Consider the following 20559-nt stretch of genomic DNA (forward strand, 5'->3'; position numbering starts at 1 on the left):
GATTTTACTTGAATGTTGTTGGTTCGAAGTAATTCAGCTAAAATGACATCAGATACTGTCCGGCAAAAGACAGATATTGAATACTGCTCGACCTATTTATGCCGCACCCTGTTTGTTGATACTCATGGTGTTTGGTAATTTACCGAACTACATTGACTAAAGAGTTTGGAGAAAATATAGGAAACATGGCCCATTTACTTACTGGATTCAACTTAATGGTAGCTGTTTGTATCCTTACCAGAATAATATCTGGCAGAGAAACAAGTAAGTTTAACGATAATTGAACCTTATTTTTGAGCAGTTGATCATTGTGCTTACTTATCCAATATCAAACATTGAATAATCGAGCGTCTATAAATATTTTTGTTTTTATATTAAAGTTCACGAGATTTAAAGATCCACGATATCCTTAATTTTTTAAAGATCCTTTTCAAGCTATCACTTGTAGCATCTTAACATGTCTGTTGCACATCGATAAGTGAGTTGTGACAACTAGTCTATGGTACTGCAATGTTCGTATGTTTATGCCAAACACTAATATGTAGGCCAGTGAATGTATAACAACTTCTGATAATGTTGTTATGTATTGCTATGTTTTATTTTGTTTATTACAAATTTAATCCGATGTCAGGCTTGTGAACGGATTGCATGTATTATAAATGCTCGATAATGTCTATGGTATTGTAACTTCTCTTTATCGTACAACATTGCAAGATGTTATGCTAGTTAAAGGTCTATTATAAATGATAGTCCCAGGTTGGTCTTTAAACAACTCCTGTGCAATAATTATCATAGGCCAGTGAATTGGTTATAATTTATTATAAATATGATGTGATATTACAAGATTTCTATTGTCTTTATCGCTAATATTTGAAGATGTTAGGTTAAGGAATGGATTATCGGAATTAGAAGGCAGAGTTGAGATTCTCATCAATGGAACTTGGGGTACTATTTGTGATAAGAACTTTAAGTTCAATGATGCCCTCGTTGTATGTCGAAGTTTGAACTTCAGTGGAGCACTTGGTACCACATCGGAGTCTGAGTTTGGACCGAGTTCAGGAAAGATTCACTCAGATATCTTACGATGTAATGGGACAGAAACTGACATCTTAGAATGCTTGAGAACTAATTCTGATCCCAAAACAATATGCTCCTCGTCCCATGAAGCTGGTGTTAGATGCTCAGGTAAATATCAAGTAATTGCAACACATAGCTTTTCAAATGAGACACAAGCAAAATTTATATCAATGCATTTACTTCATCAAAAAAACATGCTTGGTGATCGACGATCCAAACGACAATATATCTACTTTTTACCAATACAACAGGAAAGTAATCATTTTGTGTGATGAGTTATCTATTCTGTTATACACGTATATATATATATATATGATAATTCAATATACATTGAATGTTGTATTTGGAAATTGTCATTTCCCCGTTTTGATAACATTTTCACTCTTCTAGATGGTCATACATGTATTTTCATTGTTTTATTTTCAGACTGTAGAGATGTCAATCCTCGGTGCCAATCATGGGCCAACCAGGATGCTTGCGAGTCATACCCAGGAGAAGTTCCTCCTGTCTGCCAATTAAGCTGTGACCAGTGTAATACAACTGTCATTGATGGTGAGTGGGATATAGGAACTTTGAAAAGCCTCCAACCAAGGCATGTTGATATAATTATCACTAACATACTGCTGCTACTACTACTACTACTACTACTACTACTACTACTGTTACTACTGTTGCTGCTGCTTCTTCTCCTTTCTTCTATGATTTATCAAGTATATGATCATGAAATAATATTTTCTTCGAATTGGTCTCATTATTATAATATGCTTTGCCTACTTTCAATTGAGTTGAATTCAATTCATAATTTTATTGTCGTGTCATTAAAAACACACACACATATTTTTTTTAAATAGATTACAGATATACCATGTTTGCTTGCATGAGCACCCACAGCATGTCAATAAATACACAAAATCGGCTGCATGAAACAGATATTGCCGAATGCATTTTTTTTTTACCAACCATGCAAACTTTTATACTATCTGTGCAGATTCAGCTTCCTACCTGTCTATGAATGAAACATGTGTGGCTGGGCACTGCTATCTGGATTCTAACAACGGTAAGAACGTATGAAATTGTATCAAAAAGTGATAGAAAAGGGAACATTGAATTATTTGCGTGACATGGCTTCGTAATCATCATATCATATATCTTGTCAAGTGAGCGCGAGTCACTGATGATTGACATGAAATTTGCTGCAATTTTTGTCATTAAGAGCTACTTATTTTAATGAAATACGCATTGTTGTCCTTAGTGTCATGATTTTCACAATCATTTCATGAATAAGTATGATTACTGTTATTTTGTACATGTATTTTCATGTTTAAAAGACACATCAAGACTTGCGAACGTAAACTAATTTCTTTGTATTTTGTTTAGAATTGGCCGACTTTAAAATCTGTCAGATTAATTGTTGTTAATCTGTCATTGTTCAACTCGTCATTATTTGATTTCTTTTCTTGTAATTGAAATACAATAGGGAATATCCATTCAGTCGTTATTCGAAATGGTTATTTTCAGCACTGTAGATGGTGGAATAATGTCCATTATACCGATGCTTTTACTGTCATTTAGTTTGCTTTACTTTTATGACTAGTATCATCTTTATGATTATCAACTCCAAACAGATTACAAATGCATACCAGCTGTGGAATTATGTGTGACAGTTGGATGGTACCAAGGTAAGAATTGTTTTATTGTAGAACTCACATTCTCTAACAGTTTCATTTGACATAATAAAGTATAAGCCTATATAGTGTAAAAAAGAACGAATATATTGGTCTCTTATCAAATTACGCAAGCTGCTAAAGACAATGATTATTCTTGTGAAAGCAACACTCGTGATGATGGTGACGATAATCCTAATAATGATCATGATCATAATGAAGGTACCATCAACTACTACTACTACTACTACTACTACTACTACTACTACTACTACTACTACTACTACTACTACTACTACTACTACTACTACTTCTACTACTACTACTACTTATACTACTACTACTACTACTACTACTACTACTACTACTACTACTACTACTACTACTACTACTTCTACTACTACTACTACTACTACTACTACTACTACTACTACTACTACTACTGCTACTACTACCACCATTACTACTACTACTACTACTACTGCTGCTGCTGCTGCTGCTACTACTTCTTCTACTACTATTACTACTGATAGCTTCTTGCTAATGCTACTACTGCTACTACGACTACTACTACTGCTACTACTATTACTACTACTGTTACTACTGAAAGCTTCTTGCTAATGCTACTGCTACTACTACTACTACTACTACTAAACCAATAATGTATGCTTTTGGTGAAAAGTACACAGTAATGGTTAAAAACTACCCAAAGTTGGATAAATTTTTTTAACCAATTGTCGTGTGGACAGTATGTTGCCCAACATTTTAAGAGTGTATTTATTCTCCTTATTGCATGTCTCTATTGCCATCTTTTTATTAAAAACAACCTCTGCAAACACAAACGAAGAAAAAAAACTGTAAACACAATTGGTAACTTCAATGATTATATATGTGTAAAAAGCAAGTATAATTTGAAACCTGTGTTAAAAGAGCTACTAGTCATGGTTTAATGCATTTTGAAATTGATATTAGTGTTTTAATGATTTTCGCGAGACAAAAACATAATTGAGTGAGAAATCTTTACGTTTCATTATCAGTTATCTGTTTATTGTGCCGAATGGATTTTAAAAAAAATTTTGTTGCAGGTATAACACCCCTATAATATCATTAATCATTTCCTATTCATTTGTAGAGGATCATTAAGTTCATCATTCATATTTTATCATTATTTGAAGGGCTCATATGCATACCTACACCAACAAGTCCCACCCCTTCATCTGTCCGATGCATGTAAGTGTATCTTTCAGTTGTATTCATTTTCTTCGTGGTTTTTGATAAAGTATCTATTGGCATAAAATTTGTTTCCATTTTAGGATCCCAGAAATTGATTGTAGATTATTTTTTAAAGAACTGGTCAACAAACACATTATTCATTTCAATATTTCCAATAGGTGACATTAGCAGCAACTATCTATTTCAGTAGCATCTATTCAACTTTTTGGTAGTCGTCCTGGTAGGTGTTTCATAAAACTGTTCGTAAAGTTACGCACAACTTTACGAACGACTGGAACATGTTCTTATGTCCTAAATGAATGACATAGGGATGCATCATTTAGCACAAGAAAGTGTCACCAGTCGTGCGTAAAGTCATTCGTATCTTACAAAAATCTTTATGAAACATCCACCAGGGTAGATTACGGTTGGCCTATGCATCTTTAAAAATGATAGAATGATCGGCGCACAACGGAGAAATATTCCTTTTCAAGAATTATTTTCGCCTAGAAATAGGCCTATACGGTACCAAAATAATAGTTGAGGGTAACTCATGATAGTTACGGTGAAAACGGATGAGAGAGAAATAAAATGTTGGTTGAATAACAACGTTGAGAATGAATGTGCATGTGTGTGTATAGCATTCTAATAAGATCTCTGTTTTTTTATACAGGGAGAAGAAAAATTAGGGGAATGTATTATGGTGTAGGGCTGTAGGCTATTATGATTATGAGAAGGCGGGGAAAAAACTCATATTTTTTAGTCGTTATTTAGGACTACTCGAAGTATTGTACCGTTTTATTTTTTTGCCTTGTTTAACCCTACACCTCTACATTCTATTTTTGTATCAAAGGCATTTTGAGGAGCGTGAACAGACCAACCTAGATGCCCTGACAGTAAAACACAAACTGAATTTTACAATAAGTGGTCTTGCCTATACTACATCGACAGTAGACGAAGATATAGTTTTCACTGTAGATCAAACTTTTCGCATCTTCGACCAATTGACGAATGAAGGGCTCACGCCGCGGCAAATATACGATCGTCAGAGACAGGTTAAAGTATTGTGAGTCAATGTTTGTTGTCATGACAGACCCATTTCAGGAGTTTCTTTATTTCCTTTATCACAATATGAATTCCATAAATGTAACGTCATAAATTTTAACTCAATGCGACAAAACATTGATGTGTACAGTATAGTATCGGCATCTTGGGCAAAATAAAGGGACCGGATGATGTCCCGCATGCGAAATTATTTTTCCAACAATAGTTCCGGACACAAATATAAATATTCGTGAATTGCATCTTCGGAATGTTATCTATACAAAATTGTTGTCGTTTTGGGTCGTTCGTGTTGCATGCATGCCATGAATGAATCAGCATCGCACCAAATTGTCAGTATCCTTTTAAGCATTCACTTAGATCTAAATCTGGATCCAATTCTTAAACACTTAGTAAATTGCCATTAATTACAAGATAAAATATGCTAGGCCAGGCTATGGTTAGAAAGGCTAGGACATTAATCTTTTCTCACTGGTTTAACGTAGGTAAACGTAAGGTTCACACTTAATTATTATTTTTTTGTCTATATTTTTTTTGGTCTATATTTTTTTGTCTATATTTGGTTATGTTTTCAAATTTTTATTTTGATTACGATTTGTGTTATGTTAACTATTTCATTATAATCATTTTCTGTTATTCATTCATTTACTATGTATGTGTTCTGCTTTTCTTATCATGTTTATGTTTCTTTTATTCGGGGATGGCTCCGTTGTAAAACAGTTTTTAACTGAACCGGACTACCCTCCACTGTTCTTTTTTTTTTCGATTTTTTTGTTAAATGAAACATGAATAAATAAATAAATAAAGATAAATAGGGCTAGATCTACCAGTTGTTGTAACGATCTCAAAATGAGTTCCAACAGAATCCAATGAAATGTTTGTATGTAATATTTGCCAAATAGCTCTGAAAGAAAATTGCGTAAAAGTGCTGAGAAATTAACAAAATAAGCACGGAATTCCATAAAATATCGGATATTTTTTCAAAGCAATATTGATAGGGCCTGCACTGTCCCACATATGCTGTTCTGTGTTAGTGACAGATTTCCTTATTTTACAAAATTGCACATTAACATGTTTGCTGACTATACACAATTATGTTTCGTTTGATCCAACTGACCCTGCTAGTGAGATGTCTGCTAAGCTTAATTTACAAAACACGATATGATATGCGGTCATTAATACTTAATAATAAGTTAAAATTAAATGAAAGTAAAGGAGAGTTGTTGATAATTAGTTCTAAATCACAAAGTCAATTAATTAAGAACCGCGCTATACAGGTTGTGTACACTTTGAATAAGGCATTGTCACCAGTTCAAAATCTCGGTGTATTTGACGAAAACTTGTCCATGGATGCACATTTAAAAAATATCTCAATCAGTATATTATAATATTCATAATGTTAACAGCATTAGGAAAGTCTTTTACCATAAGTCTGCTGCTTTGGTTATGCACTCATTTGTACTATATCATTGTGATATTGGTAATGCTCTTCTGTTTAATATAACATTATTGTATTGTATTGTATTGTATTTTATTTATTTAATCACGGTAAAACTTACATTCAGTCATAACAGACTGCTTTTCAGCAAGTCCGTGAACATTAAAAAAACATGTAAAAGTGAGACAATACGAAAATATTTTAAATATTACAGTAACACATAATATAAGACATACATAATTAAAATGAAAAACAATAAGTAAAACTACATAAAACCGCAGTGCGAAGAGAAATCATAGAAATTCTCTAGCCCCCCCCCCGCAGATGAGTTAGAAGTCGATGGAATTAATTACGCAATGTAAATTAACTTCAATATGCTTAGAATACATGCAGCTGCCAGGGTTTTAACTGGAACGTCCATCAACATTTATCCAAAAGTTACATTGGTTGCCAATCCGTAAGCGTATGTATATAAAAATACTTCTCATTTGCAAAATTTTAAATGGTATGGCGCCAGAATATCTATAGAACCTTGTGATATCTTTTAAACAGTATTAGTTATTGGCACTTTGACACTAATCCAAACTCTCTCATTCCTTCTTTTTATTGTGCACTTCGGAATAGAATATTCTTGAGATGGCGCCATATAAATGCCTATCTTTATGATTTTGATGACGATGATGATTATTATTATTATGATAAGCAGTAAGCTAATGTTTTTGTTTTGTTTCTCCACAGATTTCTATTTCACATAGATTTACATCATATTGTAGATAGTCCTTTCACCGGATTTCCAAGCCTCCAATCACTGTGAGTTATTTTGCTATTCCGTGATCGGAAGATTGTCATCTACATGTTGAAAATGTCCCGATTCCTCTTTATACTTTACTATGATGATATTGCTTCTTCTGCTATTACATTTTATACTAAAGCCTGTGTTTTGGCGGGGTTTTTTCACCGTAGGTAGCATCCCCTGGAAATCAAGTAGGTATGCTAAATAGTGAAAATTTCTTCAAAATCGCCTTCATTTTGTAGCGAAAACTCTTTCTTAAATTAATTTTTGCTTGTCAATTTTTCCTGTACAAAGTAACCTGCATTTTGTAATGAACCTATGGGCTAATCTTTCTTTCTTTTTTTGCCTGCCAAATTTTAATCAGCATCCATATTAAAATATCGTTCCCATGATCCTGGTTATTATTGCGTAATAACCATGACCCCTGTACCTCTCGAAAAGTAATAATTGCCCTTCATGCATGACTTAACAGGGTCCCGTAATACATAGGTTTGTAATCATTCACAACCTTGAAAGGTCAAATCAATATCATTGTTCCATGCGCTTTTTTTAAAGCATTAATCAAGAGTCAATCGGAATTGTTCTTTCGTATTTGAAATACATCGCAAACATGTATTTTGTGGGGATGAGAGCAAGATCTCATTTTAAACATACTTCAGTCGATATTGTAGAAATTATTTTGATGAATAATTCGCAGTAAATACTATTATCATATGGGTTAGCTTTTTGTTGTTTTATTGTTCTTCTTTTCCATTGTATAAAGTGATTATTCTTTGAATTAGAGGCACTCAAAATTATTTTCATTTAGAAAGGTGTTTGGTTTGGTTGTATTTACTGTATGAAAATAAAAACAAAATGCATTGTGCAAAAATAAACAACTGCGAATATAATCATGATGTTAAACTTAAAAAGATACAGATTGGTCAGTCATTTCAGAGCCATTGATATACAGTGTACAAATGGCGCTGTTCTTCATGGAGGTCCTACTGCTCAATAAAAATGGGAAATGGACATGTTTTTTTAATCGATATGGGTTTATTCTTTTAAATAATCTTTTTATTGAGTGGGTGAGAGAGATTAAGAAAGAGAGGGAGGAAGAGAGCATAGGCGGCGGAAGCGGGGGGGGGGGGGTAGAGACAGATCCCCCAAATTTGAGGCGGGGGGGACGGTTCCCCCCTAAATTTTTAGTTGCTAACCTTCTTTTGTCTTTTTTTTTATTGTTCTTCTTTTCCATTGTATAAAGTGATTATTCTTTGAATTAGAGGCACTCAAAATTATTTTCATATAGAAAGGTGTTTGGTTTGGTTGTATTTACTGTATGAAAATAAAAACAAAATGCATTGTGCAAAAATAAACAACCGCGAATATAATCATGATGTTAAACTTAATAAAAATGGGAAATGGACATGTTTTTTTAATCGATATGGGTTTATTCTTTTAAATAATCTTTTTATTGAGTGGGTGAGAGAGATTAAGAAAGAGAGGGAGGAAGAGAGCATAGGCGGCGGAAGCGGGGGGGGGGGGGTAGAGACAGATCCCCCAAATTTGAGGCGGGGGGGGGACGGTTCCCCCCTAAATTTTTAGTTGCTAACCTTCTTTTGTCTTTTTTTTGCTTGTCAATTTTGTTTCCTGCGTCCCCTCTAAATTCTGGTGGACCCAGGGTGACCAGATTTCACAAAATGAATTACGGGACAATTGACAAACAAAGATCAACCAAGAAGCCCACACAAAGTGTTAGACTTGTGAAAAAAACGAATATAAAGAATTAGAAGGAAGGGTGAATGAAAGAATGAAGGAGCGAAAGAAAAGAGATGAATTGAGAAGGAAAGAAAATAAAGGAAACAATAACAGAAAGTAAGAATAAAAGAAGGATAAAAAAAGAATAAAAGAGATAAAAAAGGTTTCCGTCATTCTTTGAAAGAAAGAAAGAAAGAGAGAAAGAAAACGAAAGAAAGAAAGGAAGGGAAGATTAATAAATGTGTGAAAGACAAAGTAAAGGAGAGAATTATAGGGAAAAAGTAAGAAAAAAGGAGGAGGAAAGAAACGAAGGAAAGAAATATGTTTTCTTTATTCTTTGAAAGAAAGAAGAAAACAGGAAGGGAGGGGGGACGGAAGGGAAAGAAAGAAAGAATAAGAAAAAAGAATTAAAAGGAAAAAATAAAATAAAGAAAGGAAGAAAGAAAGGAAGAAAGAGAGGGAGGGAATGAAGAATGAAGAGAGGAGAGAACGAAAAAAAGAGAAAATAATGGAAGGAGAGACAGAAAACAAAAACAAAAAAGGAGAGGAAGAGAAAAGGAAGCCAAGGTAATTTTAAAGATGAGAATGAAAGAATTAAAAAGGAAATTTGATAAAAAATGAAAGTATGAGAAAAAAGGAAAGAAAGAAAAAATGAACAGAGAGAGAAAAAAATGTTCAGGAAAGAAAGAAAGGAAATAAAGATAGATGGAACAAAATAGGGCAAGCAGGAACGATAGGGTAGAAAAGAAAGAAAAAGGGAAAAAGTTCAAACTTCAAGCCAAAAAAAAAATCCAATCATCTAATGAAAATCATGTTATTTGGTGTTTTTTTAAACGTGTTTTTTTTTTAATGCGTTTTACAAATTTCAAAAAGTAAAATGTTTTAGAAATGAATAACATTTCAAAGTGAAACATAACTTAAAAATTAGATAAAACATCGCGGCATCATACACATCAAAATTTAAAATGAAAGCTGAAACAATTAGATCTATGAAAAGTCAATAACTTGTTCCTCCGATTACATCTACAAATAATTAATCTGAGAATCCATAATATAATTATAAAAATTTCCCGCCGATTTTGTGATTATTTTGGTGGAAAAACTATTTATCATGTGACATTGTTTGCACAATTGAGAATTTGCTCTGATCCTAGTAGGATCAGAGCAAATTCTCCTACATGCCTAGGTTGTAGCCTGCCACACACAGCTAGGCAGGAGGACAGTTCGTTTGCAATGAATTAGCAAGAAAATCATCGCAGAACCTGCAAAAGTTTGTAGTTATCAATCTAATTGTTGTCTCTGCTTCGTCATCCGTTAGTTATTTAATGAAAATTCGTCACTTTTTGTATTAACTACATTTTGTTATTAATATGAAATACGGGACAAATAGGCGTCCCGCGAAGGGTTTGTCGGGACGCCGGGACAAAGGAGCAAAATACGGGACAATCCCGGGAAATACGGGACGTCTGGTCACCCTGGGTGGACCCCCCTTAAAATGTCTCTTGTCCCCCCTAAAATTTAGGTTGAGGACCGTTTTGTTTTTTTTTGCTTGTCAATTTTTTTTTACATGTGTCTATCACAAAATGTCAGGTAGAACCCCCCATATTTTTTGTGGCTTCCGCCGCCAATGGAAGAGAGAGATAAATATAGACGAGCAGAGAAAATGAGGGGGTGGGGAGAATAAGAGGGATTATGAGAAACTGAGTGAAAATTTAAATTCTTAATTAAATGCTCTACTTCTAATTGTGTTCAAAGAATCGTGGGGGAAAACGGAATACAGGAAATCAGGAATACAGCTTTTACTGGTTTGGAACAATTAAAGTATCTGTAAGTACTTTTTAACATTTGCTTTCCCGAAATATTGTATTAGGGCATCATCGATTTTCTCATTTCCATGTGACTAAATTATGTCATATTTTGTGTCATAAATTTTTTATTTTCCATCTGAGTTGATGAAAATTTCAGCATTATGAGAGTTTTCTGTTGATTCAAATCAACATTTCTTTTATTAGAGGTGGACTTGACATTCAAATGTGCGATAGCTTCGGTTGGAAAGTGATGAAAACACGTTGGTTTAAAGGTCTCCTAACATGAAAATACAGAATATTTTCTGTCATTGTGTATGAGTCTTTACCTCACCAAATCATGTCCTACTTTGTATAAATGTGCATAATGTAACAATAATTTATTTCATTTGTTTTGCCTTTCTCTGCAATATGCTAGGCCCCGCTTCCTTAAAATCGCCTATATAGACTATTTTTTGCCTCTTGTGGAAACTATGTGCCATTGCTAACAATCACAAGTCTTCATAAAATACCCCCTCACAAGCAGTAACTAAGTAACATTTAATTGGTTGCCATGCAGGTCCTAGTTTTGTTTGTGATTGTTAGCAATGTTACATTAATTACTTATGGCAAGTTGCATAGCATTGTGTATTTTTCTGCTTATTTCTGACATCACAAAAGGCAGAAAAATATAAAGTGGATTTTAATGGTGCGGGGCTTAGCATACTACAAGTAAATGCAAGAATAATGAAATAAAAAATATTGAAATGATATGATGCACATCTAAACTCAAGAGGTAATGATTTAGTGTAGTAGAGACTCATACACATTAAGAAGATAACATGAATATGTATGTCAGGGGAGTTATTGAAATAATGGCAATACAAGCAATGTTTCTAAAGAACAGAAGTGTGTTATTTCTTAACCATTTTCTGTGATTGAGGCATCAAAATAAAGAGCAGATATTGAACTTTTTAAGCATGAGGTTTTCTTTTTCAAATTCGGATACCCAACGCCAAATGACTGTTTGGTACAATTTATTAAAAATTGCTTCTACTCACTCATGCGTGAATGAGAAAAATTGTACGCTGTACCAGATGAAATAGGATATTCTAAGATTTGCAATGATTGGTCATTTGTCTATTGTTGATTTATGATTAATCATTTATGTGGGATGAACTGCGTATATAATATAGATCTTAATCATACATTTTACAACTGGATGGATCATGAGAAAATAATTTTGTAGCTGAAAATAACATTTTATAAATGGTGAGGTCCACTGTGAAGCTGCTTGAAAATTGTGGACCCCCCATGAGATTATTCAATGAAATTATTTAATAATGATCAATTATAGTCAATATCTAATTACATAATTACAGTCGAGTATATATCTAACCCATCTTAACACATCTTCTTTCACCCTCGCTAAAGATCATCCTCTCAATGCCAGTGATCACTCTCTCATTATATGATGACATGAAAATAAAATGTTAGGGAATTTATTCCGTGTGTACTTAAAGGACAAGTCCACTCAAACAAAAAGTTCTTTTGACTAAAAAGAGAAAAATCCAACAAGCAAAACACTGAAAACTCCATCAAAATCGGATGTAAATAAGAAAGTTATTACATTTTAAAATTTCGCTTAATTTCACAAACAGTTAAATGCACATCCTGGTCGGTATGCAAATGAGGAGACTGATGACGTCATCCACTCACTATTTCTTTTGTATTTTATTATATGAAATATATTTTTCTCCTCACTGTCAAGTGAGACAACGATTAATTCCTCCCTGAACATGTGGAACTAGCATTGTTTAATACTTTATGGTTCAGCTAGGTTCGTCCTTATTGTCAAATATGTAAAGAATGAAATATTGTATAATTCAAACCATAAAAAACAAAATAGTGAGTGATGGACATCATCGACTGACTCATCTAGTTGTGCATATCACTGTTTTGTGAAAAATGAGCAAAACTTTAAAATGTCATAACTGTCTTGTTTTACATCCGATTTTGATAAAATTTTCAGCACTATGCTAGTTTGATTTTTCTCTGTTCAAGTCAGCATATTCCTGGGGTGGACTTGACCTTTAGGAGAAAACAAATATGTTGATTGACGAATATATCTTCAAGTGAATCATCATTTAATACATTTTTTTTTAGAATTCAGATGCATAAATTTATTTCGGCCTGACGGGAATTATATTCTTGCTTTGAATTATTACCATTTTCATGTGTGTATCTTATTGCTTTTCTATTTTGATATTTCTTGATAGAAATCTTCGTCACAACAAGATAGCCGATATTGAAAACGGCACGTTTTTGCATATGAAAGCTCTTTTGTTTCTGTGAGTACATTTTTATCCTATGGGGATGGGGGTATCTTTAACAGTACAGCAAAAACAGAGAAAGATGCAAGAGTTCATAAATGATGGGATACTTGAGGTCGATAACAAGTTATTATCATTTTCTTTTTTTCGTTTTTCATTCAGATTTTTTACCTGAAGTGAAGAAGAATAAATAAATAAATAAAAGGAAGGTGAATGAATAGTCGACTACGGAGAAGAAGATGAAGAAAAAAAGGAAGAAAAAGTAGAAGATGGAGGTGAAGAGGGGGAGCAGGAAGAAGAAGAAGAAGAAAAAGGAAGTGAAGAAGAAGATATAGGAATTATAAAACAATTTTAACATTGTTCCAAAAGTGTAGACAAGGCCCACTTTGAACAATAAGTTTATATTTCTATAGTCACAATCCAGCTTGAATCAAATGGATTTTCACTAATGGAAAAAAAGTGAAAGTTTTTCTTTTAAACCGATAGTCAAGAGTTTAGAAACACACGTGACATGAATTTATGAACTCATAACTAATACACTCTCTATGTTCTCAATTTTTTTCATGTTTTGTTAAACTTTAGGGAATTCGAAAACAACTCCTTAGTAATTCTACAAGCTGGTGTCTTTTCAGGTTTGGAAAACCTTCGAGAACTGTAAGAGAAAAAATATATATTGATAGTTTTAAATGAATAGTTAAGATTTTTACCAGTTTAATGATACCATCATAGCAACGTAAATCAGCTAATTGAACTTATTAAATCTCTGTTTGAATTACCTCAATGGTAAAAAAATATCTCTCTCTAACTTGTGAACTGCCTTACCAAACAACCAAGATTTTGACAACCCATATAAGTTTTTAAATTTCTTATTTCGTACAACAATCTATATGTTATCAACGGGTACAATTTTTTAAAAACCCCACATTTTTATAGACTTATCATTTTCCGATCCAGAGAACTGCAAGTGGGTTGAAATTATTTTGTTATGACACGTTAAAGTTTTCAAACATGAACCTCGATATTTTACTGGCATGCTTTTATCCATGCTTGTGGACTATCCCGAGCTTGAATTACACATATCGGATGTACTGCCTGACATCTTTTGGTCACTGGACATATGTATACTCTTTCTTCTTGGTAATATTTTGCTTTTAAAGGCAGTCAATGTTATGTCCTGTGTTGAGGGTGTGGTTAATACCATATAGAGTTAAAATTGAATAAAACATTATGCAACATGATAAATGTTCATGAAATAAAATCTACAGTAGTCGTTATCGTTGTTCATGTTTTTTTTCCGATTAGGGCTCTCTTTCACAACCAGATTCGAAGCATTCAGAAAGGAGTTTTTGACGGTCTGCAGAAATTACAGTTTTTGTAAGGAATACATTAATGTAAAATGGGGGATGAATTATAAAGTTATATGGAGCACCGCGGGATTTTTTTTCGGGGGGGGGGGGGCTCATAAAATCATGGATGTCATCTCATACAAGAAACGCGCCTTACAGATAAAACAATATCGTCTATTGTCATTTTTATTTATTTCGGTATAAAAAACATTGCAAATAGCAGCCGTACGGCTTAATTGCATACGATTTACAAAGATACAAAACACAAACAGTTGATAAAAATATAAGATATTGAAATAAGACATAGATAATCAAGCCCTGATTTATAATTAATGAATCTATGATTTAACAAATGAATTCACTAATGAATATTTTATGATATAATTCGAAATGGTTGCTTTGGGATGTACATGTCAAATAAATATGCCATCTTTGACATAATTAATAATTAATGACCCCTGCACTAAAATAAATTGTTAGATCAATCTGATTTTCATAGGATCTAGGGAAAATTTGTTTTTCATAATTTGTATTGTTACCAGACAAAACAAATGAGACGTGTCTTCTGTATTCGGCCGCTTTTCGGCATGTTCTCATACTCTTACTTCGTTTAGCTCGTGATGCAAATGCTTCTTACGATGAGATGAGTGACTTAATGAAATTTTTGCTTTCACAATTAGGTACTTGCAATCGAACAACATCAGCGATATTGAAGTTGGAGCATTTTCAGAACTGGGAGACCTTCAAATATTGTAAGTCCCTGAAATATAAACTCTTTTCTTATATGTGCAATAGATAAGTGATTAAAGGAGGAAGGGGACTGTGTTTTCAAAGAATGTTGTAAATGTACAATTATTATTCTTGATTTAATCTTATCCTACTGAACAAAACCTGTATCGCTTTTTCTAGCAAACCGCAAACCCCTGTTTAGTCACAACCTTACTTCCTTCCTTTTCTTTCTTTTTTTAATCGTTATTCAAAGTGACATTTTGAAATTGAAATTTATGATACGAAATTAATTACATGCTCAACCTCATTTTACAAGATAGATTCAAGTACATGATTAGTTATTGTTCCTCAAAATGCGTTTCTGGAACACACTTCCCTCCACGTTCTTCGATTCGTTACTTACCCAGAAACACAAATGAAAAAAATCACCAATGTGACAAAGATGTACCCATGGACTGAAGAAACAGATTTTTATTAAATTCATGGTATACTTTAATCCCCACCCGCCAGGAATTTGTCTTCGAATTCAATCAAGTATTTAAGAAGTGGGATATTCTCCGGTCTCTCGTCTCTCCAGTATCTGTAAGTCAATATAACGATACAATAATATTAACGACGCTTACGATAATTATAACAGTAATAGCAATGACATTAATGCATTAATGATTGTGACAAGAATGGAAAGTTTGTTGGATGATATTGTATTGATGATGATAGTAATGGAAAATTAATAGGTCAAGTTTCGTAATAGGTCCATGGTAATACCCAGTGAATTAGGTTTGTTACGTATAAACTCCAATAATGTTTATCAAATTATTTGAAATAGAGTATTATTATATTTATTAGAAGCTCCACTCATGATGTATCCCTGTTTACACAACACATACATAAATTCTTGACAGCTGATTGGATGAATGCGTGTCACATGACATTCAGCATGTTCAGAGGAATCATCTAAAGCACGCCAGCTCATGACATTCTTGCAATAGTCGGCTATTGCAACCTTCAACAAGAGGTTGCACAGGCTTAAAACATTTCCCATAGACTCGTGTGTTAAAGTGGCACTTTAAACATTCATAAAAAAATAGGGATGAAATTCGAGGGTCGAATGTTTAGTACCAGTCGACAGGAAATATATCTGGCATTCCATATCTGACCGTACAGAAAAGGGTACCTCGACCGGTTCAGTTTAAAAATAAATCGGCATTTATGAAGACTATGCTTAACAGGATCAAATATTCACCTGAATGGTACGCGCATTAAAACCCAAGAAAACACCAACAACAAATTCAGCACATGAGACAGTAAAATGACCCTTATTCTTCCACCAGTCAAATTTAGTTCCAAACTTGGTGATATATATTCCCAAATTGGGAAAAGGAAGTTCAGTTGTTACCAAAAATAGTATCAGTGTCAGATTAATAATCATACTCATTCACTTTTCTCAATCAAAAATATAAAATTGAAAAATTGAGAATGGGTTGGCTCGAATGAATATCTTTTGCCTGCCAGTTGTAATTATGCCCATGTAACAAAGGCCAGCCTTGCAAAAGTCTAGGGAAAGGTGGGGTAAGTTGAGCCACCACCCCCAGGCCAATAATGAATGAGTCAGATATCGTGGTGGTGTTATCCATCGATGACCCATTGCATATAACCCCACCACATTGCTTTGAACTTTGAAAAAGTAAGTAATAATTAAAAAGAAGGGTGTGAAAAAGTGCTTTTTACACACACACATCTGTAAATATAATTAAGAAATAAGAACAACATTGTTAGCTTAGGTATGGATCTCCATTCTTGTCATAGTCATTTTACATGATGCTTGCATAAGAAATGTGTGGATGCGAAATTGCCGCATTAAGTTCGGACTGGGTTAAGTTGTGCCAGCCAACATGGGGTAAGTTGAGCCAAGGTAATTCTTATGGTGATGCATACAAAAAACAAACCTTAAAAAAACCATCAATATGCAGACAGAAAAGATCAAATTAGCACGACTTTTCTCTTCTTTTTCGAGGATGTTAGTATTTATAGAGAATTAGCAAGTGAATCTGAGAAGACTTTTGATAAAACAAATGACACGCTGGTTCTTCCCCATACAATTTGTACATAGTTTTTGTGGCTCAACTCACCCCAGAAGGTGGCTCACTTACCCCAAAGATGGGGCAAGTTGAGCCATTTGACATCGTTTTTTTCTAAGGTGACAATGACTTTCAGTGTGGGGGTAGAAAGTTATATATAGGTGAAAAATATTTAAGAAAAATCAAATTTTAAGGCAAGGTACTTATTTTTTACAAGATTATTAACCATATCAATTCTAGCATGCAATAACCAAAAGGTGTCACACTTTACCCCGCCTTCTCTCACTGTATTGCACGCTCGAGCAATGGAGCCGGCGCGCCGGTGCAATAGATCGGTAACGCAACGTGCGCACCATGGTTATTTCAAATGTAGTTTAATTTTCGTTTCATCATGTATCATATTTATTTATGTATGTATCTATATAATATATTTATTTAGGTATGTATCTATATTATATATATATATATATACGTACACTCCTAAATCTATTATTTTTTTCATGCAGTCTTCTAACTGATAACTCTATACACGTTATAGACGGACATGCGTTTGGATCATTGAAGTCCCTTAAATATCTGTAAGTAATGTCAACGCTACTATTGCACATGCATGAAACATTTTTTCAAATCTGGAATTCATCATGATTTACACACCAATATGTAATGGTATCATCTATGCACAAATTATTCAAAACTTCTTTTCCAGCAACATAATGGTATTGAAGTATTTTACTCCTTACTGTTAACTTTGGTAATTGATTTTCTTAGGATCTCACTATTTAAAATGGAATTATCATGATTGTTGTAGGCCTATATACAATATGCAAAAGCTGTTCTTTATTTTGATTGTGGACAGGTTCTTCCTTGGAACTGAACTAGGACCTGTAAACCCGGATGCACTTGCTGGGTTGAATTCCCTGGAGAAGATGTAAGGAAATTTCCCGATTTTGTTTACAATAAGTATATAAAAACCTTTGTGTAAATGCCCATTTTGAACCTCGGGTATGTTGGGTAGTTGTTTATTGAATTAAATTTTGTTGGAACAGTAGGCTACTTAAAAAACATTATCATAAAAAAGCAATATGCATTGCATTTTCAATCTGGCCACATGTAGGTGACTCGTAAATCTAATGTGAAAATAATATGCCATATTAGGTATGGTAATTTATGATGAGAACTTCTTATGAAAACATGATTTTATGAAGTGTATTTTAATCATATTTGATTATATTCTAGTAATTTATTAGAACTAAATAACTCCTGACTAGTACGGTTAGTAAACATCAATCAGTTCACTGAACTTCTAAAGCAATTTTAAGTAATATTAGTTTGTAGCTTGCTCTTCGGAGTGAAAAAAAAACAGATGTATGTAAATTTAAAAAAAAAATTCGTTGCAAGCAATAATTCATGTTACAATCGATTTTTCAATATCCATCCAGGTCTACCTCTGACAATCGCCTGTGTTGTCTTCTAAATGACAAGAAAAACGTCAGCTTAAACGTCACCTGCGCTACGACATCTCAGACCAGCCCCTTGGATACGTGTAGTAGGTTATATCCAAATTTGGCCTTGAGATTTGCCGGTTGGATCATGGGGTTGCTGGCTTTATGTGGCAATGGTGCCGTTCTCTTTATTCGACTGCGGGATAGGAAAAAGCAAAAGAACAAGGTCCAGAATACTATGATAAGTAGTCTAGCATTGGCTGATATTTTGATGGGGCTTTACATGATAATTATAACTTCAGCCGATCTGAGGTATGGGGATGGGTTCTACCTCAGGGCTCCTCAATGGAGGGATTCTCATATGTGTCGGTTCGCTGGTTTCCTTGGATTCCTATCGAGTGAGGCATCGGTCTTGACCCTGACCTTGATCACAGTGGATCGGTTCATATGCATCGTGTTCCCATTCAGGCCAGAGCTCAAAATTCAGCATAAGGGGTCCATGATTCTTGTCGGTTCAGTTTGGGTGTTCACCATATTGCTGAGTCTAGGGCTAGTGATTATTACATCATACAAACCTGATGTATACGGACTTTCCGATGTGTGCCTTGGTCTCCCGCTGCATGTCGAAGCTGTGGACACAGGGGTATTGGAAATCACTGGAGATTTCTTCTTTGAATATCAGGTAAATTACAAGATCACTGATGTCAGTTCAAGACCTCCATGGCTATTCTCCATCATAATCTTTATTGGTTTTAATCTGGTTTCCTTCGCTTTCATCTTGATCTGTTATATCATGATTTTTATCGAGTCCTCTAAAGCCTCGGAGAAAGCCCATAAGAGCAAATCCAATAAGCAAGAGACCAAGTTGGCTGTTCGTATGGCGCTACTCGTTGCTACTGATCTTGCCTGTTGGATGCCGGTCATCATCATGGGAATTATTTCTCAAAGTGGCGCCGTCACCCTCCCTCCTTCCCTCTACGCCTGGACAGTAATTCTTATTGTCCCTATCAACTCGTCAATCAACCCTTTCTTGTACACCTTCATAGTGCACATCGATGCCATGAAAAAGAAAAGGAAGAAGATGGAGAGCAAGGAAAAACGAGTTGGTTTGCAACAGGTCCAAAACAAGCAAACAGGAAACCAGCCTTCCGCGCCAACTGATGCTACTGACTAGAAAATTGGTGATTCCCGATGCCCGCACATACGCAAGTTGCTTTCTGAGGACGCATCGTTGTTTGAACATGGACACTAGATCTTCTTTATGATACTATACAGTATAGGTTTACTGTAATAATATGTTAAGGGGCTGTCATACCCATACGTCTTACTCAGCCTGTGCGGACGTCCTTGATATCAAGAATTCAGTTTCTTTAAACAAAAAAAAATTGTTTTGTTAATAGACAATTATTGATATGAAGAAATGCGATTAAGGAAACGGCTTGTCGTTGCCTACGTGTGGCGGCATACTAAGAAATAGCGATTTCTATACTAAATTCTTCTTATTATTATCAATATTACACTCTTAGAATTAAAGGTTTCGTATATGGAACTTTTAAAGGTTCTTGAGCACATAAATGTATTTTTTTAGCCAAAGATGTCTGTAACATCAGTTTCCCCCCTTACACCGTATTGGCGATAATTTACTTGTAACGTAAAAAAAAACATTCATGTTAAAACTAACCTGATAAAATGTAATTTACAACCATTGCACCTATTTGACACAGGGTCTGCAATTTCATTTCACGGTGTGGCGGGGAGGGGGATGCTGGTTTTTATGAAGGGCACTTGACAATAAATGTTGTATTTCTTCTTGAAAGAGTTCCGCGACGCGGTTGCTGAAGTAGTTGGGTAACACTATGCTATA

General features: G+C 34.2%; 2 protein-coding genes across 2 annotated transcripts; both read left to right on the forward strand.

Moving 5' to 3' along the window:
* The first annotated feature begins 51 nt into the window (after positions 1 to 51).
* On the forward strand, positions 52 to 13928 carry LOC121408915 (T-cell differentiation antigen CD6-like). Its single transcript, XM_041600633.1, has 11 exons — positions 52 to 264; positions 877 to 1185; positions 1504 to 1629; positions 2066 to 2134; positions 2703 to 2756; positions 3917 to 3971; positions 4807 to 5019; positions 7192 to 7263; positions 10739 to 10810; positions 13047 to 13118; positions 13683 to 13928. The coding sequence occupies exons 1-11, from the start codon at positions 186 to 188 to the stop codon at positions 13756 to 13758; spliced, it is 1197 nt and encodes a 398-aa protein (XP_041456567.1). The 5' UTR covers positions 52 to 185; the 3' UTR covers positions 13759 to 13928.
* Positions 13929 to 14334: 406 nt separating this feature from the next.
* Positions 14335 to 20308, forward strand: LOC121406945 (G-protein coupled receptor GRL101-like). Its single transcript, XM_041597820.1, has 6 exons — positions 14335 to 14474; positions 15127 to 15198; positions 15686 to 15757; positions 17760 to 17831; positions 18110 to 18181; positions 18693 to 20308. Exons 1-6 carry the CDS (start codon positions 14335 to 14337, stop codon positions 19867 to 19869), a joined length of 1605 nt encoding a protein of 534 aa, XP_041453754.1. The 3' UTR covers positions 19870 to 20308.
* The last annotated feature ends 251 nt before the right edge of the window (positions 20309 to 20559 follow it).

The sequence above is a fragment of the Lytechinus variegatus genome, chromosome 2, assembly GCF_018143015.1.
Source record: "Lytechinus variegatus isolate NC3 chromosome 2, Lvar_3.0, whole genome shotgun sequence".
Classification (NCBI taxonomy): domain Eukaryota; kingdom Metazoa; phylum Echinodermata; class Echinoidea; order Temnopleuroida; family Toxopneustidae; genus Lytechinus; species Lytechinus variegatus.

What these genes read in the sequence shown, in the direction of transcription:
- LOC121408915 (XM_041600633.1), top strand. Translation starts at nt 186, where the DNA reads ATGGCCCATTTACTTACTGGATTCAACTTAATGGTAGCTGTTTGTATC. An exon ending in CAGAGACAGGTTAAAGTATT is followed by an intron (nt 5,020 to 7,191) that starts GTGAGTCAATGT and finishes GTTTCTCCACAG; the next exon opens with ATTTCTATTTCACATAGATT. An exon ending in TTGGAACAATTAAAGTATCT is followed by an intron (nt 10,811 to 13,046) that starts GTAAGTACTTTT and finishes ATTTCTTGATAG; the next exon opens with AAATCTTCGTCACAACAAGA.
- LOC121406945 (XM_041597820.1), top strand. Translation starts at nt 14,335, where the DNA reads ATGATAAATGTTCATGAAATAAAATCTACAGTAGTCGTTATCGTTGTT. An exon ending in CTGGGAGACCTTCAAATATT is followed by an intron (nt 15,199 to 15,685) that starts GTAAGTCCCTGA and finishes CCCACCCGCCAG; the next exon opens with GAATTTGTCTTCGAATTCAA. An exon ending in TTGAAGTCCCTTAAATATCT is followed by an intron (nt 17,832 to 18,109) that starts GTAAGTAATGTC and finishes GATTGTGGACAG; the next exon opens with GTTCTTCCTTGGAACTGAAC.